The sequence below is a fragment of the Cyanistes caeruleus genome, chromosome 2 (assembly GCF_971803275.1).
Source record: "Cyanistes caeruleus chromosome 2, bCyaCae1.hap1.1, whole genome shotgun sequence".
In the NCBI taxonomy this organism is placed as follows: Eukaryota; Metazoa; Chordata; class Aves; order Passeriformes; family Paridae; genus Cyanistes; species Cyanistes caeruleus.
The window spans coordinates 43,405,983-43,429,834 of NC_141702.1; the positions used below are offsets into that span (position 1 = coordinate 43,405,983).

The 23,852-nt window shown below is 40.1% G+C and overlaps 1 protein-coding gene and 1 long non-coding RNA gene across 2 annotated transcripts in view; one reads left to right on the forward strand and one right to left on the reverse strand.

Moving 5' to 3' along the window:
* PREP (prolyl endopeptidase) overlaps window positions 1-7,260 on the reverse strand; it is an 84,383-nt gene extending 77,123 nt beyond the window's left edge. The window contains exons 1-3 of the mRNA XM_086876682.1: window positions 6,968-7,260; window positions 5,586-5,660; window positions 1,565-1,698 (exon numbers count right to left, since the gene is read on the reverse strand). Of these exons, the coding sequence (XP_086732808.1) occupies window positions 1,565-1,698; window positions 5,586-5,660; window positions 6,968-7,183 (425 nt within the window). The 5' untranslated portion in view covers window positions 7,184-7,260. The remainder of the gene's footprint in view (window positions 1-1,564; window positions 1,699-5,585; window positions 5,661-6,967) is intronic.
* Window positions 7,261-14,262: 7,002 nt separating this feature from the next.
* Window positions 14,263-21,661, forward strand: LOC147654758 (uncharacterized). The gene is made up of 2 exons (XR_015283069.1): window positions 14,263-14,669; window positions 16,291-21,661. It is a non-coding gene; the product is annotated as an uncharacterized LOC147654758 (long non-coding RNA).
* Window positions 21,662-23,852: the final 2,191 nt, after the last annotated feature.

Genomic DNA, 23,852 nt, shown 5'->3' on the forward strand with positions numbered 1-23,852 from the left:
ATCACTCAGGAAGACTAAAAAGACATCTATTAAATTTGAACTACAGTGTCATAAATTACAAGCACATAAGCTCCTGGCACAAATGTTCTTCCTGGAGGACAGTCAGCTGCATAAAATTAAGGATTTGTATCTCTTATCACTGCCATGAGCACTTCTGCAACATTAAGTCTTAACAGCACTGAAGGTAACAGCACCCAGGCAAGTTTGCACTGCACAGGGAGAATGGGTCAGAGAATCCAGAGCAGCTACTGCCCAGACCTGGTCACCTGCTACATCTGCATGAGCATCACATACAAACTAACAAGTTTTGCCTGACCCACACAATAAAGCATACTTCCCCAGATATGGCACTGTCCTAAATAGCTCCACTGCTTCTGGGCTTAAACCTCCCACCTCTATAAACTGACATGTTGTGCCACATCCACGACAATTAGAATCCACATTAAATCCACCAACAGCTTGGGCTCACTCCCCATCATATACTTTCACCAAACCCCACAGAGTACATACCTTCCCTCCCTTAGCAGGAAGTATCAGTGCCTTTCTCACAGCACCAGATCCCTAAGACAAATCCCTCTCAATATCTGTGTAGAAATCTTAAGGCAACAAGATACCCTCTCTACCTCATCATCTGTGGATAATGCTGAACACGTACATGGCATATTTGGGAGCCCACTCAACAAGGATCAAAAAAATTGAAAATACTGAAAAAGATTATCTGTGTTTCCCATGATTATGAGTGGCTGGTTATTTGAACTACCTCTTTTTCAACTGCTAAAACAATCTTTAAATGTAATTAAATCCCCTTACTCCCTTTCTCTAGATGCATGCTAGTGTTTCTAAAAGAGGTCACATTAAATTCAGTGGCAGCTGCAGTCTCCAGACCTTGGGTAAGACACAGAAACACCATCTCTTCACCTAGCCACAGAATTAAAACAGGGATATGAATAGGTTAGGCACTGTAATATACCACGATTTCGTAGTTTCTAAGAAAACAGATTTTTTTCCATCAGTTGCTTTAAGTCCTCCAAATTATTTTTCCCATATACCCTGCAGCTACAGAACAGTTTTTCACAGGGGAATTCCTACTGCTTTTCACTGACTATGACTGAACCAAAAAACCCTACCAGCTGCTCAAAGAAAGACCAATGTAAGAGCAGTATTCTATCTGGGCTTATGCTGTTTTCAGATAACATGCCTGTAACTACACTGACAGTGACCAAGCCTTTCTGAAAGGAACCCTCAAAGCTCTATTTTAACAACCATTATTCTACAAAACTGTCTGTGTTCTGATCAACTCACAAATTCTTCTTCTTATAAAAAGAAAAGATAACAAAAGAAGAAGATAATATGATTGGGAGCTGCAGAGAGTGAAGCACCTTGTGCTCAGCATCATACAACCACACATTAACACTGTGTTAAATTTTTTTTTACTTCCCAGCTATAAAGAAATAATTACAAATAGAATTTATAATTTTTTTCCTAATTAGTAATTTTCCTAATTAGTAGTTGCTTCTGACTTGATTCACATTTATCACCACATCCAAAGAAATTCCTCACATACCTTTTTCCTTTCTTGAAGTGGCAGCTGTACTTAGGATAATCATAGAGTTCAGTCATTCGCTCCTTGAACAGTCCTCTGACAGGACACTGCTCGAGAAAGGGTACTGTCAGCTTGTTCTGAGCCTCCACAAATGCCTGAAAGAAAAAAATCAATATATAAACTCAAGCAGAAATGCCTATTTTCTACAGAAAACGTTTTCAGAAGCAATGCGTCACAGACACCTTTCCCCCGTATAGATTATGCAGTGTCACACTTGAAAAATCCCACATGCTTATTTGCATTATGCCAGAATTCTTTAATAACATTCAGCTTATATCTTGAATAGTGGTTCTCCAAGACATACACGGGGGTAACCAGCCAAAAGACAAGACAGTCCTTTTTCCTGCCTTTCCCCTTTTAAAAAACCCAACCCAAAACCACAACTACCAAACAAACCCTAAGCAAACAAAAAACCAAACAAACACAAAAAAACCCCAAAAACTAAAGTAGTAACCTCCAAAAGCACACCATGCTTTTAAAATCTCTCATTTTTACCCAAATGACAAGTATTGCCCACAGACTGCACTATTATTTCAGGAGCTAGGAAGAGCTTTAAGATGACACAAAATTTCATGTGCATCATCTGTTCTTATCATTAACATAACACACAGAATTAGTCCTAGCCAGTATTTCATGAGAAGCCCAAAGAACTGTTCACAGGTCAGTTCTTAGGAAGAAAATACTAATCTCTGAAAACTTTGGGAAGTCTGCTTTCTTTAAAACACTCCAGCTCCCTGTCACAAACACTTAAGGACAGTGATCAAAACCATTACCACTCTAGCTGTTTGTTGCATGCATGGAAAACCTGGTACTCTGTTGGTGTTTCATCATCCCTATTTATAGCACGGTACATTAACATGAAATTAATACCTAAGCATCTTAAGGTGAATCACAGCTGCAGACATGCAGGCTTTTCTGTCTCTAACATGAAGCAGGTAGGACAGGACACTGTGTATAGCTGTAGCTCACAGCCAAATGTTGCAGCTTCAGTGTCACCCTCAGACTGCAAGCCTCTCACCTCCAGCACAAAATCCTGTCCACTCATCTCTTGCTTACACGGTGCTCTTTCCCAGAAAAGGGTTTGAAAGAGCCTATTGTTTCTACCTATCCTGAATCTGTCATAGAGCAATCAGTTCAACGCATTGTAACATCTGAGTTACACCTCCATACAGGGTATGACCCATAGGAATAGCAGGGCTACAATCCACATTGCATATTGCACAACTTGTGCTTCACAGATCTTCAGAAAAGTCAGCTGCTATACAGAAGAATACCTGTCACACACTTACCAGCTGCTATCAGTGTTTAGTCACGTATTAATTCTTCAGGTGAAGAATTAATATGTGCACAGCACATCCCAGTGGTAAGTCATGCAGCCTCCACATTGTATCGCTATAACTGTCCCCGCATCAGATGGTGAAACAACTTATTCAAATCTACCCAAGAATTACGTGTAACTGAACTGGTTTTCTCTCAATGGAAACACATGAACTTCAAAGACCACATACACAAAAATATGGACTGTGGATCCTACACAAATAAACTAACTTTTCCCAGTCCTGAGACATTTTCAGAGAAACGGTGGCTTATAAAAACATGTGTGAGATGATCCAGTGTACTGGATGGTCAAAAGCACTTTCCAGTTACATGCAGGGAACAGAAACTGGCACACATCTTTGTTTCAACCATCAATAACATGACCAAAATGACAACATTGCTGCAAGGGTATACTGGAACTGTGTGTTACCCACTTTTAACTGCACAGACGCATCTTACCACATCTGCTTTCATTAGCGATATTCAAAGAAGAATCACAGACTTTTCCTTACAAGCATTTTTCTGCCCAAGAGCATGCTTACAGACTAATTATTACACTCACAATTGAATCACTAGTAATTTTGCTTTTACAGGAATTTAATATATTTTTCTCATTTCCAATCAGTAAGCACCAAAGATTCCAAGATTACTTGTAAAAGGAATGCCACAGCTGTATGAAAAAGAAGCAAGGAATTACAGATTTTTCAAAGAGTTTTGAATACAGTCCAGTTTGGAAACTTTCTGCTTCCACACTTTTGAGCATGAGGTTGCACTTATGTTTGAAAAGCAATACATAATTGAAATATTGCTCTAAGATTAAGTACAGAAACATATATCAGCAGAAACTCTCACAGTAAACAACTCTATCCACCATGCTGAGCTAAACAGATGCTACCCAGGCTAATAGTACAAGGCTAACAGTAACTGTACACCCTTGTGAACCTAGAGAGAAAGATTTTTATTGTACCTGTAGATATTTGCATCTGACAATGTATCATAGGCCTTGAACCAGGACAGACTTTGCTAGCAGAAGAAATAACAGAATAAGGGTCCAAGTAAGGCAACTTCTTCTGGCTGTTTTGGAAAATAAGGTAATTTGAAAAGCAAAACAATTTCTAAAGCATTATACTAAGAGTCGAGATGGTCTACTTGAGGCTGAACTGTCTCACCAGTAAGTAGACCAATTGTTATTCTAAAACAATAGTCAAACTAAATTTCATCTAAGAAACACATGCCACAAATTCTTTTTAACCATGCTTTTTTTACAACCTATCATCTTTCTACATTCTACTAAACTACTCTATCAAGAGAACTATTTCATTGACAGTATATTTTCCAAGAAAAAGCCTCAGAATAGAAACTGTTTTAACATGACTGGTCTTTGTTATTATACTGCAAAGTATTTACAGTCCACACACACACACACACATATATATATATTCAGTCAAGGGTAGTTCAGTGCAACTCCTACAAGAGAGCACATACTTTTCCTAAGTATTACAAAAAAAAATAAATTATCAGAGTTCTTGTGACTTGCCCCAGAGCACTTACTTTTTTAGTGTTTAACAAAAAATATTCAAACTGCAATTGGAAAATTTATCAAAATGTGAACAAAACACTGGTGTATTATAACTACAAATCCATTAAATTGTAGATTTGCGAGTTTCAGTGTCCCAATTCAAATATACACATGTTCAGAATAGTACAACTCAACCCCACATGATCCCTGCTTTTTCAACACTTGTCTATCCCTCATGTCTGGAACAAGCTCACCATTACTGCCTACACTGTCAGTGAGTTAAGGTACTGCATATGACTGACATGGCAGCAAAAGACTTTGCTGTAGTCTGAAAACGAATTTATTTCTCACAAAGTGTTAAACCAAGAAGCTGGAAGTCCAACTAAGCCAAGGCCAAGACAACAGTGAAAGTGTGGTGTTGCAGTTGTGGCCTATATGTCATTACCAGAAATGTTTCAGCAGTGTGGCATGTTTTAGCTATGCTGGGGATGTTTCCTCAATCTGTCTTGGAAGTTAACAGCCAAACAGCAACAGAGCATGAACTCAGATTCTACACTTCCCCAAAGTGAGACAGGAACTTCCCCACCTGACCAAGAGTTTGCTTTTATTACATTTTTATACATTACCCATCTGGAGAAGGGAGTTTGTTTGCTTATAGCTGCCCTTGACTCCTCCAACTGAGCGCACACAGGGAAAGAAGTTTTTATGTTTCTTTTCAATATGACACAACCACCTTGAGCATTTGAACTGGCCAAGAAAAATGGTTGCAAGATAAGCATGGGTTTCATTTTAAAAATTCTGTGATCTAAGTTACACCAAGTGTTCCAGACTTTCATATAACCATAGAAAAGTTTGGGTAGGAAAAAATCTTGAAGATAATTTAGTTCAATGCCCCTGCCACGAGGTGGGAAATTTGCCAGTAAACCAGGTTGATCAAAGCCCCATGCAATCTCTCCCCCATTAAAACACAGGGAGAAAACAACGGCATTGCTGTTGGTACCATGAGAAACCACATGAACTACGCCTTCATTCACTATGTAAGTTTTCAAGAAGTATTTGCTGGCATTTCATAATCAAAATACCAATGCATCTGATCTGTGAAAGAGAACCATGTGAAAACAGCCATTCCATGCAAAGAAAGGTTACCTTCGTTTGCTCACTATCGGGATCTTCAAGCCAGCAGTATGGATCGCTGATTTTACATCCATGGTAATCCGACACCTGAATTTATAAAAGACAGTAATTTCATAAAAAACGTGCACTGCATGCAAGCAAACTCTGTCCATGAAGGAATGACAGTCAGCACAATGAAGGGCATTTGGGATTTCACAAAAGCACACAGTGCTAAGGAGCAAAGAAAGAGAGAACCAACACAATGCTCCCAAGGTGAGTTACTAGTATTACCATTCTTTGGTGATGGCACCACAGCAGCAAAGTAGTTCTCAGAAAAAAACCACAGAGCACCAGAAAAATGGTGAAATGCACATAAATTCCTTCCACAAGACCGATTAGTAAGCAGAAAAGAAACCCCACCAACCAAACCAAGACCCTTAAGGTTTTCAAGCCAAATTATAAAACCTGATTACTGATGTACCCAAAATATGGTTCATGGTTACACAAATGGAGTAGTTTGGCCCTCCCTACTACTATGGCTGCCCACAAATATGAGCATGTGCATATATATATATATATATATATATATATATACACCATAATTTAAAATAAACAACAAACAAACAAAAGAAAAAAACCTACAAAAGATTAATCCACATGGTTGAATTTATCTGCTTCCTTCCTCCAGTACACAAAAAATGACTAGATACCTGCTACTAGGGCTTGCACAGTTCAGCCTTTCAGTCAAGTAGGAAAGTAAATAGTTCAGGATGTTTTCCAGCTTTGACTCATACTGGCAAACAGTTTGGTTTAAATGCAATGTAAATTCTTCCTGGCCGGTGCACAATGCACAGTGCTTTGAGGAAGGGAAAGAAAATCGAACAAACCCATTTTAGCCAAACTTATATCGTAATCCCTTGTGTGTCCAGATACGGTGGAGACACAGGGAGACGGGACTGTGTTACAGATGTGCCATCCTGTATAAATAGACTATCTGTTCCTCTGCTGACGCTGCTGCAGCCCGGGCGGAGGCCTGGGTTTCCCTGACACTCGCACCGGTACCGAAGCTCCGGGATGCGCCGTGCGGTCGCTGCTCCCGTACCCCCGGTCCCGCCGCCCGCCCCGGTCCGGCTCCCGGCCACAACGGCCCCGCACACGCGGGACGTGCCCGGAGACACCGGTGCAAGGGCCCGAATCCCGCCCTAACAAGCCCCCAGCCGCCGCCGCGGCCGCGATAAACCCGAGGCCCTCTGCACGGAGCACACCGGGCGTTCCGCGGCCGAACAAAGCCCCGAGAGCCGAGGCGGCGCTCCCGCCCCGAGGCGGCCCCGCGGGGGATGGCAAACCGGGAGCCCCGCGCCCGGGCCCGGCGGCCGCCGCACGCCAGGGGCTGTCCCAGCCAGGGCTGTACTCACGGCGGTCTCGTCGCGGTACACCTCGGGGTACTGGAAGGCCTGCATGACGGGCTGCGGCGGAGAGTGGCGGGAAGCAGAGGAGGAGGCGGATGAGGAAGAGGAGGAGGCGGAGAGGCGCGCAGGCGGCCGCGGGGCTGGGGCCGTGTTTCGGGCCGCGGCGGCAGCAGCCGGCAGCGGGCGCGCAGCGCGGCACAGGCGGAGCGCCGTCGCCGCCATACGGCCGCCCCCTGCCGGCACCGCGCCGCCGGCACAGCGCCCCCTGCAGGCTCCCGCCCGCCATGGCGGCGGCTGAGGGGCCGGGCCTGCCACCCCGCGGCCCTTGGGCACTGCTCCCCGCGTCTCGTCACCGTGCTCCGGCGGAGCTGTGCACCCGGTACAAGCCGGGGTTCGTCTTCCTTATAGCGAGCGTTTGCAAAAAAATAACATCTCAGGTTTTCGTTCTTTTTCCGCTCAGGTCCGCAGCCTTGGCACACGAAGAGACTCGGGTCTGGCTGGCAGAGCTCCCCTCCGCGCTGACCCGAAAACAGAGCTGTTTCCTGGGTAGGCTTGATTCTTTGATTCTGTGACTCAGCTCGAAGCCAGGTCGAAGAATCACGGAATCGATTAGATTGGAAAAAACTTTTGAGATCATCAACCTGTGACCAGCCCCTTGAACACCACCTTGTCAAGTAAACCGTGGCAGTAAGTGCCACATCCAGTCTTTCTTTAAACACATCAGGAGTGGTGACTCCACCACCTCTCTGGGCAGCCCATTCTGATGTCTAATCACCCTTGCTGTGAAAAAATTCCTCCTGATGTCCAGACCTAAACTCCTAAACAAACATAAATCTTCCCTAGCACAGTTTAAGACTACGACCTCTCTTCTGTCTCCGCTTGCCTGGGAGAAGAGACCGACCCTCACTTGGATAGAACCTCCTTTCAGGGCCTTGCAAAGAGCAATAAGGTCACCCCTGAGCCTTCTCTTTTCCAGGCTAAACCTGGCTTAGTCCACTCAAACCTTCAGTGCGTTTCCATTGAGCATGCCTCCACAAGTTTCCAGCAACTCCCCTCTGCCCTGAAGTGAAGGAAAAGTTGGCCATCTGGTCCCAGTGAAGATGGTCACTCCAGAACATGAGCCCAGCTGGCTGGTGCTTGTCGCCCTCTGTGTCAGTATGTAGTCCCACACCAGCCCCACTCTGGCCTGAGCAGCCAGTCTGGATGAAAGGACACCCAGTAAAGGTGTTTCAAGTGGATGACTGCAGGCTCACCCATGGGGTGTTTATTTTACAATAGCATTTCCTGGGTCAGAAAACTTGCAAATATTTTTCCTGTAGGGAGAGACCAAGTGTACTGCTCCTGCCCAATGGAAACATGCAGGGGACAGGAGGTGGTTTGGTGACATAGCTGAACTGCTTTCCTTCCGAATGAAACTTTGCTAAGCTGTCCTGACAGCCTGGAGAGGACTTCACGGCAGCTCTTCATCCAGGGTGAACTCATGTGTATGTGTGGCTAATGGCACCAGCTGGAGACACCGAGGTTCATGTGTGGTCTTTAAAGGTCTGGTCAGCCCAAAGAGTGCTCATGGTTGTTAATAAAGTAATCACCTGGAATGACAATGACATAAAACATTTTGGAAATGGCATCAAACCTTTATAGTTACCATCTCAGAGCTGTGTCTTGATTGGTCTTGATTGTCTTCTCTTAATGGAGTTACCATCTCTAATTGGACATCCTGTGTAGAAGCCGAGGGTTGTGTACATAAAGAAATACGCCAGCCCAGTAATGATCACTGTTACTAAGTGACGTAACCGTGCTCATCATCTTTGCTTACATCCTAAACAACAACTATGTGTCTTGTTTCCTCTCATCCCTTCTCATTTGGTCATTTTTCCTTCTTACCTTGTTTCTTTGTTGATCTTCTCCCTTTGCCAGGCAGCAGGACAGCTGCTGACTACAACTACACCTTTTTTTCTGGATCTCAAGAACATGCCACCAGCAAGGGGGTTAATGGCAATGCCTTGACATGCCCAATGCTGATAAAAGCTTGCTAATTGTCTGAGCAACTTGCTTGGGTAGATTCTGGCAAGCCAAGGCTGTTTCTGTCTGAAGCTTCCCTGACAGAATTGTATATGCACACAAATTTGCATCATGGGGAGAATTATTAGCTCAATACCTCTGACTGCTTGCCAGTGTGCAACACAAACAAGCTGTATGTGCACGGTTTTTCTGGGAGTTTTGGGCAGTCTACTGCAAATTAATTTTGTCGACAGCAGAAGCATCTGATTCAGAGCTGCAGTTTGCTTCATAAAAATGTCTTTTTCAGCCTGAAGATATTATCTGGGATGAATGTATTTATGTTTGTACAGAATGCCTGACTATCTAGCAGCTCGGGCAAGGTTACATATGTCATTTATCTGACTGAACAGCCCGATGTCTCAATATCCTGGGCATTTCCACAACGACTCCGAAGATCAGCATCATGCTGTAAAAGCAGCCAGTCTGAGCTGTAGTGGAAGTTTTGGGAAGTTGTGCTTCTTCCACACAGCTGGAGCTCCCTGAGCTGGCGGGAGAGGGCAGCCTGGCCCCACGGGTGCTCTGCTGCTCCACACGGCAGCGCCCGGTGCTCCTCAGGCTGCAGCAGCGCTCTCAGAGCAGGACAGGCTAATTCCTGAATGGGCTGGCAAGCGTCCAGTAAGCACAGAAACTATCCATCACAATACTTCTCAATTCATCCTGCATGCAGGATGAAGGTAGGAATATACAAAAAACCCCAAGTACATAGCAGTCCAAGGTAAGACCTTTGGACCTGTAATTTTACTAGCAGCAATTTAGGTGAGCACCAGAGACAGAAAGTGAATTTTCTCTGTACTGTAAATTTCTCCCTTGTATTTTTGGGAGCAGTGGGGGGGAGAAAAAAGTGAACAACAGCAGAAGGAGCGAATCTACATTGTTGGATCTTTTCTTATCAAGAAAGCAGCTGATACAGGTTCACGTAGTGTCTAAAACACTGCCCAAAATACATCTTTCTTACAGGATGCCATGCACCTCCTGTACAGATGGAAGAGTGCAGTGTGAAGTCTGTTAACAGAAATCCTTACAATGAAAGGTGTAGCACTCTTCTGCCTTTTTCAATATGCTTGCTTAACACAAAATTAAAAGCGATTCACAATAGGACTGTGCTATGACTGAAAATTCGAAGCTGATCTTAATTGTTAGTGTTGTAGAAGAAAGTAAATTTTTACTAAAATTTTACCTTTTCTTGGGCCTAACCAACACCAACAGAGTTCATCTTTGATATTTGCTGGGTTTTGAGGATAAGTTGCTGAGTAAGCAAAAAATTATCTTCCTATATATTAAACAAAAAGTTTGAAAATCTCTCAGTAGTGTTTGTCATCTTATCACACTCCCATGTTAGCATAATTCTGATCATTTGCAAAACAGATACTGGTCTCTGCTGATATTAATTATAATTCTGCTGATCATCCAGTCATTAGCAAATCTCTTTCAGCTTAGTCAGCATCTCCACAATGACTCACTGCAAGTAGTATATTGACTCAGTAGGAAGTGAACTCATCATCTTGGTCAGGGAAGATCTGACAAAAAATCTAGCAGCAAATTTTGTTTTTACCTTTCTTTGTCGCCCTTTCCCCAGCCTCACTCGCATTATGACTTACCAATTACTGGAAACATTTTTGTTATAGAACGAAGACACGTCTGTATCTTTATTCCTGTTTTCTATGTGTGTTTTTTATTTCATTTACTTGTGTGACACCAGTTTTGCTGTTCAGACATTTACCAACAGGTGTCAGCAGAACCTCAGTCTTGTGCTACCATGAGACGAGGTGTGCAAATAACTCCAGTTTCGGAGGAATGTGACTCTCAAATTGTCTGCCGTGATGGGTTTCTATTTTGGAAGCACTGACTCAAGAGCCTAAGTCCTGTTGATTTTCAGTGATCCTTTGATTCCTAAATTATGTTCATCTGGTCTACACATTAATTATGATCATTTTATATTGTTTATGGGTAATTAAAGGATTGCTTGTTTTTGAGCTGAATTATGAAATGGCTTACATAATAAAATATGGTTTTATTATCTCAGTCACAGAAACTTCTACGTGACATAGGTCTGGTCAATGTTTGAATGTACAATCAAGCAAAACAATATTTCATTGTGGCAAACTTCTCTGTATGCCATGGGACAGGATGGGGTCATTGAAGTCAGTGTTGCACTGAAGAATCATCCTCTAGCTTGCCCTGGGTATGTACATTGGTGTGCTTAAATGTGCTTGCACTGCTGTGAAGTCACTTCAGTGATGTAGTGATGTCCATGAAGCATGAGCATGGCAATGCAATTGCAAAGTAGTATTAAAAGTTATTTTATCAGGTAGGCAATCTAAACCAATATATCTAAACTGTTGTAGGAGGCTGAACACAGAGATCATAGTGTAAGTACACCCAATTCAAGATCACTTTTCTGTGAAGGGACTTTTTCAGACAGATGAAAGTTAAGGTGTTTTAGGTTCGCCTTTTCCTTGTACAGCGACCTGAGGTGAAGAATGAACAAAATTGTAATTGTAGACAAGACTGATGATGAAAAATTTTTAATTGACTCTTTGCTATTATTATTAATTTTTAACATATAATTTGCCATTGAAAGAAGGATTTGCCAAAAATCCAGAGATCACATAGTAAAATCTATTTCACTGAATCTTGAATCAGCCCTTCTTCCACCTCCTCCTACTAAACATCACTGAAAAAAGAATTATCTTTAAAAATATGATTTTCTGTTTAAAGAAATTATGTTAATTCTTTTGTGTGGAGAGGTAGAAAATCCATGTTAGTAAAATGGAAATATAAGTGTTAATTTTCAGTATTTGCTTTTGCCTTTCCAAAGTATCTTTTGTTGTTGTTGTTATTGTATACCACAAAAAGACCTCATGTATTAACTCCTGCCTTCAGTGTCAAAAGCAACTAAGATAATCTTTATATAGAAAAGGATGACAGTATAAATAATTCTTACATGGCAGTATCTGAAAATGGAGATAAGTATGAGTTGAAAGGGTTTTCATTCTTTTCCATTCAGAAAATTTAAGGATAAAAATGTTCTTGCTTTGTATGAAATCTTCTGCCTAGTGAAGTCAAAGGAAGTTTTGTCACTGGTTTTGAGAGTGTAGGAATGTCATCCCTAATCTTGGCAGTGAGCAAACCAGTAGGCAGCTTCCTGTTAACAGCTTATGACATGTTGACAGAGTTTGAAACACACTAAACATAGGGAATCTGATATATTTTTCTTGGAAAGGAAAACAGTTCTAGCTCTTTTTAAAAGACTCCACATCTAGAAATATCTTCTTCTGCAGTCATCTTCCCATGTTTAATATGTTTTAAATGTATGTGTTCAAATGGCTTAGAAATAAAGCTTTCCATTATGCCTCAGAAAACATTTGGTTTGGGTTATAAAAATACAGAAACTATAGGTCCCTGCAGAAAGAATAAACTTTGGAGCCAGAGCACCAGAAGCATGCTTCCATGTGAGATTTTCACATGTCTTGGAGAAGAACCTCTCAATACTTGGGAAAGGGAAAGAAAGAAAACTATAAGCAATTCATCAAATCTGAAGTTCAAACTAAATTGAATTGTAAGGTTATCCCACAAAGTAGTGCTTTAGCCACCCTGTATAGCAATTAATTTAAAATATTACCTCTACAATTCCAAAATTAAGGCAAAAATAAGAAGAATAAAATAAAATAAAAAAATCTATTCCAGAAGTGCCTTTTAAGAAAGGCACCTGATTTCAGTAGATGCTAGATAATTACAATAATTATAATTCACTTTTTAAACATTTAGGGATAACTTTAGCATCTTCTCTGAAGAAGTGCGAGTCAAATTTAGTCCTGAATAACACAATCCAAAGATACTGAATATCAAATATTTGTGTTTTAGTACTGCAGACTCTGTGCAATTCAGATGTGGACCAAGACTTCACTGTGCCTTTTCCTCACATGACCAGGTGGTAGAGATGCTCCATGCATTTATGGTCTACTACTTTAAATCAAAGTGAAGAACACAAGACAACAGGTAGTTTGCATTCAGAGACATGGAGGAAAATAATGTTATAGGTCATGGTACACGTAACATTTGCAGCATGCTCATAATCTGGTGTATTGTAGACTGTGAAAAAGGAAAAGGGTTGAAGGTTGAAATTTGCAAATTTCAAATAATGGCAAAGGTATATATGTTTTTACAGAGAGCTTCACCTTGACTGACAGAACAATGCAGAAAGAGGGCATTGCTGATGTGAAAGGTTCCTGAATGTGTGATGACAGATGGTGCCACATCTTGTCCAAGATGGCAGTGTGGCAGCAGTCCGTACACAGGAGAATTATGTTGTGCTTGATGTCGGGGGAGTGGATGGGAACGTGGGAGGAGAGGGGAAACCTGCTTACAGCTGTGGGCACAGAGGAATGAGCAGGAAATGGGCTCTGTCAAAATCAGGGAGAAGCATCTTGTGGTGAAAGGATGAAAGCTGGACTGGTAATTTTAGCTGTGTAGAAGTATGAGGAAGGTGAAAGCTTTGAAGTTTTGTGTATCAAAATTTACAGAGAGCCTTGAGAGTCCTAAACTGAAGGTTCTGGACAAGTTCAAGGCCCAAGCAACAGAACAGCCAATGAAGTTAACCACAGTGACTGGAAAAAAGCAGTAGCAAGGAAAGCTTAGAAGACAGATTAAGAGCTCTGGTGAGCCATACTGAGCTTGAGCCGATGGCGAGACATTCAGAGAGAAGCAGACTGAGCTTTGGGCTTGGATAGACTGGAGCAGACGGGTGGATTTGAGTCATCAGTGTGAGCAGTTGGGCTTGTGCTTACAGACGACCTTCCCCAGTGAGGAGGTGCCCTTTCCAGTTGGAGGAGGGAAGCTGACCATGGACAGAGCCCTCTGGAGCTCACAGAAAGCTGGAGAAAAATGAGGGCATGTTATTCTCCTGTTCCAATATGTGATTTGCTGATAAGAAAATCTTTTAATAACTAATTTCAAACCCTACAACCAAAACTTTTCAAGGGATACATTTGAATGTATTGTGGGGCTGGTACAAAAACCCTATGTGATTTATTCAGTAAATAGTCACTTTTGTAAAAGAATTTGATGTTTGTCAAGTTACAACAATATTACTAAAAATGAATGTTGTTCATGAATTCTGTTATTCTGTTATTTTCTTCTCTTGGAGAATTGTGCAGGGTTTTCAAAGATCCAATGTGTATTAGAACAAGTTAAACATTTTTCTTTTTTCTTCCCCTGGAAGTTTTAATTCAAATTTTGACTTTTTTTTTTTTTTTTTTTTTTTTGGGTTTTTTTAGGGTTTTTTTATCCCTGTGATTTCAAATTCTGACAGAAAATGTGAAGAAGGAGAAATTGAGACAAATTTCATGGAAATAAATTTCTCTTCTGAATATTTTTATTACATGTTTTTCCTTTGCATTCAGTCTAGACAGAGGAGATATTTTTTAGTGCCTGGAACAGGTTCCTGAGTACAGCCAGAAAATATGAAGCAAATCAGAGAAATTGCAGAAATAAATATGACACATTTGAGTAGAAAAAAATTCCTCACAAACTTCCCTCTAATTCATTGCATCTAATTAATCTAATTTATTTTTGCCTCTTGGCAGGTCTCCTATTCTAAACTCTGCACATGCCTGAGAGTCATCAAAATGCATGGGACAGGACCAAGGTAAAACAAGGCCTCTGCCCTATAATTTCATAGAACCATATATAATTTCATAGACTATTCCAAAGCACTGCTGAAATTACCTAGGTCAGAAGAACCCTTTATGAATCTTGAGAAAAAAATTTAAATGAGCATTTGTACTAAATAACAGTGATATTATTTAGCTCCCCTTCGCCCCGTTCCTCTCTTATGTAGTGGGATTGTGAAGTCAATATTCTTCACCCATTTCTGATGTTTAGCTTCTGTAGAACCAACAGACAACTGCTAAAATTTATTTGATCCTGTAAAAAATGATTTAATCATCTACAGTTAAATATTCTAGAGGAAATAAAAGTACTTGGGAAAGAAACCTAAATGAGAGAAAAGTAAGAATTAAAGACTAGGACACCACATCTTCTGCAAGAAGGGTCTTGCTTGCCTGGTAGACTTTCTTTGATCTCTAATTGTGTTAGATGTTATGTTGTTGATGTTAGTGCTGTAAATAATCCCTCTCTGAATTCACTAATTAAATCTTTTAATATTATTCATTCCCTCCTACCAAAGCTTACTTTAGTAATTAAAAACGTCACAGTAATTTATTCTGACCGTATGGCTATTTTGTCAGTTATTTATTTAAATAATTTTATTTTATTACAACCTCACAAAAAATTCATCCTCATCATTTAATTAGAGATGTGTGTGAAAAGCCAAGAGGCATTTGGAGTTAGGCTGTGTTTGTTCACTTTATTTATGTGCTTACTCTTGCGAACATCAGGGTATTTGCAAAGGTATAAAGGGTAACAGTTGTTACCACACCAAGTAAAACTTGCAAAATATCTCCGTTTGCTTCATGATAAGCATGTTATCTAAATCTTGTAAGCACTAAAGAGATCAGAGAAAGAAATGTACCTTTCTCTTGTGTAATGCTACCTGGATTTTCTTTTTGTCTTGTGGGAGACTGGCATGTTGCTGTAAAACAGCCTTCTTAATCACTTGTGCACTCACTGCCCTTTTACTGATACCACTCACATGGAGAAAGATACATTTCTACACAGCTCTTAGGATTTCTCTTTTACCAAAACTAACTGAAGGTGGCTGCCTACGTTAAGATCTTTGCTCACAGTGCTGGCTCTGAGCTGGGGGGGTTTCAGCCAAAGACACATTGGGGCATCAGACAGACTTGCTCCAAGACTCAAACCTTCAGGAAAAGCACAGTAAATTTAGTAACCATGTCCCTACACCTACTAAAGAAACTGAATTTGTCTTCTAGTTTCAGGGTAGTAAACCTAACAGCCTCATTTCCTGGAGTGTGCTTAAAATAAACTCAGCCAGACCCCTTGTTCCAAGGAGTGGAAAAGTTGGCAAGCAGCATTCTCCAAGGAAAATCAAGCACAACAAGTCCTTTGGTTGGAAACACAGGGCAGTCTTCCTTTTTCTCTTTGCAGAGCACGGAGTTGAAATAATGGTTGTCGGAGTTAACCCTTTTTTATTCCCTGGAGGAAGCCTGATATGCCAAATAGACACTGTGCCAACCACTGGGCTGGAGGAGGTGGCTTGCCTGCTGAGCCATCCACTTCCTACAGCCCACCATAGCCAGGGGAGGTAAACTTCCCCTGATTTACTCCTCTTAACTTCTCCTTTTCAGGATGATTTACTCGCTAGTGCGGAGAGGCACTCAGCGATCAGACAGAGCATTATGTCTGAGCCTGACACTTCACAAATCATATTAAAAAAAGAGATTTATCCATGTCTTCCCCACTTCCATTCAACCCCTCCAATTCCCCTCATAATCTGTTCCTGAATGGACAAGATAAGGTTTGGAATGAAAGCAAGGAAATGAGGAGAGCCTTGGTTGCCCAGCTCCCTGGGAGTCTGCCTTAGAAACCACTCAACCAGCCCATGGTTCATGGCTGTACGAGTCAAATTGCTGGGATCATGATTATGGGCAGATCCTCCATGGAATCTCATGCTTCCATCATTCCATCATCCTCGCCTTTCCTCAAGTACATTAAGGACATCTGCACCACATGTGAGAAGAAATCTTATGTTACCTTATGCTGTGTTGATTAAACTACTTGAAGATCCTTCTGGAGTGACTCAGGGAGGACCACACCTGGTCTAGGAAAATGGAATTCTGGAATGGCACCACTGGAGGACCTTCAGCAGGTCTGCTGTCTAGTTTGCCCCTACAAAGCAGATGATGAGTAACTAGCAGAACTGAACACATAACCAAGTTTCTGGCCCATAAACCTAAACCTTTCTGCTAAAATCCTGTGCAGTGGAGAAATCTTGCATTGTTTTGCTACAAATCTTTCAGAATCCAATGCTGTCCCAAAAACGTGCTCTGAGAGCTCATTTACCAGTACATACTATGCTGTCTGGTACGGTAAAAAATGCCCAATCCCAAGAATCTCAGGCCCCTTTCTCCTTTCCCCTGCCCTTGCATACCTGCACATTCAGCACTTTCCTCATGTAAAGCATGATCTGCATCTAGGTTTGCTTATCACAGTCTCAAGAGTAAGTACTATGCAAAGTTAAAATCTGTTGAGCACAAGGGCATTTGACCCTGACCACAACCTGCTGTTCCTTTAACAAACAATTAAGACATTCCATGTGTGACTAAATTTGAAAGCAAACCAAGAATTAAACAGCTTGTTTTAAATAGGGATATAAATAAGAACCAGCCCAGCCATTGCCTAAGAGATAAGCCAAAACTTTGGGGTTCAATAAAAGTTCAGTCACTTCTGAAGGCTGAATATTTATTTAGAGAACAGGGTCATAATTTAGGGAAAAGGTCTTTATTTAGGGATTTTAGGGAACACAATGTCCCCCTGAATCTCATTTCTATTTGAGTAAGTTTCCTCTGAGTATGGATGATGCTAAAGGAAAATAACAAAGCCAAATCCATTCTTGCCTAGCACAAAAAATATTTCTATGGGACTTCTAATTCTGGTGGGAAGTAGCAACAAACAAAACAGTTGCAAAGGTACCTGCATAACTCTGCACTATGTGTCTATCTCATGGCTTGTGAGAAGAGAATGCAGTAAAAAAAATCTTCATTTAAATCAAGTTTGACATGCAAGCTTGGCTGGCATAATACCAATTAGCTTTTAAAAAGATGCTAACAAAAAATATTCAAATTTTTAAATTAGTGGCACCTTGCTTGATTAATTTCATTATAATGGCAAGTACCATTTCTTATATGAAATAGTGTATTAAATCCTTGAAGAAGCTAATTGAAATACATCTTCTAATTGTTAATATAGTTATGTGTTACAGTTCTAGATCCTATAACTTAGGAAAACCTAAAATAGTTTTAATGCTCATTCTAGGTAAAAAATGCTAAAATAAAACTGCATGTATCAGGAGAATTTGAAAGCAGCTTTTTAGCATGAAAATGTTCTCTGGCAGAAAAATAGATGTAAGGAGAACTTTGGTTCTGCTTTACAGTGTGAAGTGAGCAAAATCAGTAATTAAGTTATGAGATCATGGAAAGTGACTATACCAACACATTCTTCGAGGTGATATGGAGTGCAGAGGGTTCGTTTTTCAGGGTTTGTAGATTGAAGATTACACATTAACCACTAACCTAACTGATAACTCTATGGACAGAGTCCGTTCTTCTATGTAACACGGCCCCACTTGCTCATGCATGATGTTTTATGAGAGCTCTAAAACTTATGCTTGCACTGTTTTCTTGCAGATTATTTTCCATGTAGGTCAAAAGAGCCTTTCCTAAAGGGTTCAGCAAAATATCTGAGGATTTTCATGTAGATAAAATGAAACCTTACATGAAAACTATTACAAGGAGGAGTTTTACTTCAGAATACAAAGTGATCAATTATTCCTATTACTGTTGAATTTGGAAGAGCACTGCCTGCTGTTTGTCTAAGAATTGCACACTACAGCCTATCACTGCAGTGTAAAGCTTAGATACTTGAAAGTATTTGAGTACCTGACAAGTATTGTGATTTCAAAGAGACTGGGTACATGAGCATCTTTGAAATCTTAGTACCTTCTACATAAAATCAGGAGTGGTAGCAAGGTCAAGGGTATTTTGTGCTGCTTCTGATACTTCTTTTTGTGAGAGATTTTCTCTGAGTAGCAAAGAAATTGTTAACATGTCTTAAGTTTCTGGTTTAATATTCTGTTTTAACAGCAGAGGAAGGTAAGCACATTGTAACAGCAATTACTACAACAATGGTAAGATTTGTTTTGAAAAGAAGAATGTTTTCATGCAATATTTTATAGACATGTTTCATGGCAGTATCAGGCAGTCAGATGAAAGTCAGAAGATCCACTTGTTCTGTTAAACACAGGGAAATATATAAGCACATAATGGTGTTATTCTCTTCCTAATTAAAATCCTTAGTGTCTGTGTAGCCATTATGGGAAGTTAAATACTCAAATACAACACAGAGGTATCAATATTGAATTTTATCACCCTGTAGATCCTTTGTGATAGTTTTTTCTTGCAACCTTATGTAAATTAAGTGAACACATACCATTCATTAACTAGTACATACTTTTCTGTATGCATTTATAGCATTAACATTCCTTTTCAACCACAATTTTTTATGCCTCTTTTTTTCACAGACATGCTACAAAAGTGTTTAAGTCACCATGATGTTGAGGTTTTCTATTATTGGTAAAAAGAAATTATAGGTGTTTTGTTGAAATCAAAAGGATTCAGAGCATTTTAATGTCTTTTTCTCCAAGATGAAAGTTGTATCGAATTTTTTTTAACTCGCCCATTTGCTCCCATCCTGATCCATTTTCATTATGTGGCATATTTTGTTAATTCTACATTTAATATGTGCTTCCTGTTTCAAATCTACTAACTAATGCTCTGATATGTCAGCAAGATTTTCAAAACAAATCAGCCCAAATAACATTGATTACTTTCTCCCAAATTTCTGCTTTTCCAATAAATTTCAAATTAACAGCTTTTACTCCATAAAAACTGAATATCAAAATGGAAAGAAAAAATTGTCCTAAAAAAGGTTTTATCTTAAAACTAGCAATGGTAATTTTCATTTGGGGTAATTTAAAAATGCATTTCTTCTCTGTAGTCTACAACAAATAGATTAAGTTTTCACTCATCTGTGGCAATAATTGCCTTCTTGAAGGCCTTCAAACACAAAATTATTTAGAATGTTTTAATTAACTTTAGTGAAATCAAGTATTTTTGATTTTCTGAAAACTCACTTTAAAAGGCAGATAGTACCTTCTTATTTGATTTTTACCTCTTTTGAGTAGCTTCTTAAAGATCAGAAAGTTTAGAGGTCAACGAGATGATCTGACCCTTAGTAAGTGAACCCCTAATTATTCCAAAAGACTGAGACACTGGGGATCTGGGTTCTTCATTATTCTCCAAAATGCAGTGTTTCCACTGAGCTCTGTTGAGAGATCCCTTTCCTCAATCAGCTCTTTTCCTGCCCAGCAATTCTATACTTTACATTCTTGTTTTGCAGATAACACCAAATCTGTCAAATGAAATATATACTTCATCTTCCTTATCGTATTGTTTTACCACAAACGGTGCAGTGCATAGTATACAATTCTAAAATAGCACTAGAAACTATTATGTTCTGCTTCCAAAAGTGAGGCTCTCTGAAGTCCACAGGTGCTGGCAAGTCTTTTGAAAGCCATTCAGGAGCTTGATCCAAAGCCAGCTCAAGCTAATGAGGCATTTTCCACTGACTAAAAAATGTTGCTCCTCAGAGTGCAATACATGTTAATGTGTTACAAAGAAATAGGTGCATTTTACTTTCAGGCTTTTTAGAGTGTTGTGTTGTGGAGTTTTTTAAACAAACAGTTTAAAGGCTAGTTCCAAAGTCCACTGGACTCAGAAGGCTGAATCAAGTTGAAAATTCTGTTCTGTGAGTATTAATATTCCACTAAGGCAAAATTCAGCTCATAAATGCACCCATCACTTACCCAGCTGACTACATCCTTCCTCATCCTGCTTTGCCCTTCTATTGAATATAAGCTGACTGCTGCCCATGTTTGCAAAGAAAGATCCTTGTACTGAGGCAATTTGTTTATAGTTAGATTTAGTGACCTGTGCTCCTAAGCTGTAATGATTAATTATACAATAATGCAAAACTTTCAAGATCTAGCCCCTTTTTCTTTGGGTCTTATAGGAACAAAATGACAAAGTATTTTCTGACCCATACTCTGCGAGATGCCCATTTTTTTAAGGCATTTTATTAACACACACAAACACAGTTAAAATGAATAAGAACTGGAGAATCCATTCAGTAAAAATAGTGACTGGCCAGGAGTGAGCTCCAGTTAGGAGTTCTGCATGAACTAAATATGACATGTTGCTTCTTTACCACTATACACCTTAGTGAAATGGATTAGTCTTATTATAAAAAGAACAGCCATATTTTTGTCTTTCACCTATTTTTTACTGCAGGTTCCTGTCTTTCAACTTTGATTTGTATAGCTGCACTGTGTCCCAACAGGACCCTTTGTTTCCTACCTTTGAAAACATTCAAAACAAACAAGACCCTTTCTCTTCCCATAGACAGAACACACGATATTAATGGTTATCTACCTGTGATAAGCAGAGCAGTATCATTTTACATGACTTGAAAGGGTCATCCATATCGTCAAGCACAATTAACTTGTCTTACTCTCACAAAATGGGCTGGGGGAAGTAACTAAGAGACCATACTTCTTCACATACCTGGAAAACAGTTCCAGGACAAGGAGATACCCAAAAGACACTAAAAGATTCTAAACAACAAGCACAATGGGCTTTCTATTGAGAAAAGAAGCTGTATTGCACCTTTTTGATGTGATACTCTCTGTGGTGCCTGTGTGTGTATTTACAGAGATGATCAGTTGCATACAAGTTTGAACAAGTCGAGCTGCAGGATTTAACTTCCTGCTTATCCCACTTTTAAAGAAAGCAAACTCTTTGAAATATTTCTGGAAAGCAGAGTGAAAGTTGTTTTGAGGATATATCCAGACTTCAATAAAAAGTGTTCTGAAATGTCACAGAACTTGCACTGTTTCTCTGTTTGGGTTTTTGTTGGCAGCCTGCCTAGATCAGAAGAGCAAACTAAGAATGAATGGTAACTCCACTTCTCTGAAGGAGGCTTTCACACCCTACGGTACCTTTCAGTTCTCAAAACTAATGTGAAAAAAAGATTTTGCTTAGAGGAGAAAATGTCCAAGTAATCACTGTGTGGAGAACAATGTTTATAATTCAGCATGTGAGCATATCCCCTCTGAGTCAGCACTGACTCAGTGTCCCAGTTGATGTTTAGGGTAGTGGCATACTGTTTCATTCGGAGGTAATGATGTTGACCACTTGGGCTGAGGAGAATGGCATAGCAGTTGTCACAATAACACAGCTATTAAATGCATGACGTGACCAAATGCTGTATCAAAGTACTGCTCTAGCCACATACATTATTCCTGCAATTAAATTAAATAGATTTCACTTCCTGTCTTAAATAACTGGGTAGTACTGCTGCCAACAAGGTGCTGACTTTCAACAGAAGAATAGTTGACTGTCTATAGCACATCGTTTATCCTTTAGAGTTTTTTCCGACAATGCTTTAGGGTCTTTTAGGAGAAAATGACCTGGTTAGTGCAAAAATTTTTTTATTAATAAAATCACAAGTTTGAATCTGCCATTTTCTTTTTACTACTAATGAAAAAAATCTTTACAATACCAATCATTTTGTGTCTTTTCCCTTAGTAAGTGAATAGGGAGAGATGGTCAGAAGAAAGCTAGCCTTCCTAGCTCAGATGAAATTTAAAACAGAGAAATAATTGAACAATGCCTATTTCCTATTTTTTTATTTTAAAAAAATCTGTAATTTTCTTTTTTTAGCAGAAAAAAACATGCCTTGAAAAGAAAACAAAAGTATTCCCAAATAATTCTTGTCCATTTTAAATTATTCTGTGATTCTGTGAACCCTTTCTGTGTACGTTTTCACCTTGATTAGAAAAGGAAAGTTGGAAATGCTTCAGACATCCATTTTTAGTTCTTTGACAATGATTAAAGCTAAACTGGTATGTTTTGGTAAAGAAAGCAGAGAGTCCTTTCCTCCTCTTATCCTGTAGTGTCAAATTTTTTAGAACAGGCTGTCGAGGGCGGGTTTTGTCCCGCGGGGAGAGCGGGGTCCCCGCCAGGCAGCGAGGGGCTGAGGACGGACCAGCTCTGTCGGTGCCCGCAGCCCACGGCTGCTGTAACATGAAGCTCGGGAAAGGTCAGCGCCCGCGCTCTGTAGTCTGCTCTCTGCCTATCTGTGCCATCTCTTGAAATAACAGCGACTTCCAGGACTCCTTCACCTTCTTCCCTCTCCGGCCCCGGCATCCCTTCCCTCCCCAGTCCTTCTCTGGCACACATCCTTCAGCGCCACTCTCTTTTCTTCCTTGAGCTTTTCCTGTTGTCATCACAAAGACCTCTATGTCCTTTATTGTACTGTGTCCTCCCATTGCCTGGCTCAAAGGCTATCTCTGGCTCTGGAGATAAAGTCTTCACTAAGAAGGACGGAGATTTAATTTGAAAAAAAAAATCACCATAAAGGGTTAAGAAAAAGAAACATGCCTGTGCCCTGTTTCGGGAACAAATCTACTCTCTCTGTTACTTAGTCACAGGTAAAATCAAAAATTGCCCTTAATTATCTACTATCTCCTTATCATACCCAAACTTTTTGAATTTCCTGCAAAATCTATTTATGATCTGTACCCTTGAAAACTTGGAATCAGTTCATTTGGGAGAAGCTTCCATATTAGTCTGCCAAGAGGATTACCAAAATAGACCTGCATTGTTATTTTTGAGTATTCGTGACCCTTCGTTCGTTTGTTTGTTTTAAAGGGATTTTTTTGATTGAAGCTGTTTTGCCTTGGTGACAATGAAAGTTGAAAAGGGTGTTTTAAGCAATAAAAAAGTAATTGTTTAAGTTTGCAGTGCAAGTTATTTCAGAGTGATGTATATTTGAAAGAAGGAGACGGCTTCTGTAGCATGCTATATTATGTGGCAGATCAGGTACTAAGCAACTTCACTAACCTGGAACTGGAACTTTGGGTAGAAAAGTAATTTCTTATGTACTTTTAGGACATAAAGTCTTGATTAAGTTTTCTTCTGAAATGAAGAAAACATCCTTGCTGCAAGAGCTGTGCTTGGGGCTGCTGTGGCTCCTTTTCCCACATGCTTCCCACAGATGTGCCAGCAGTAGG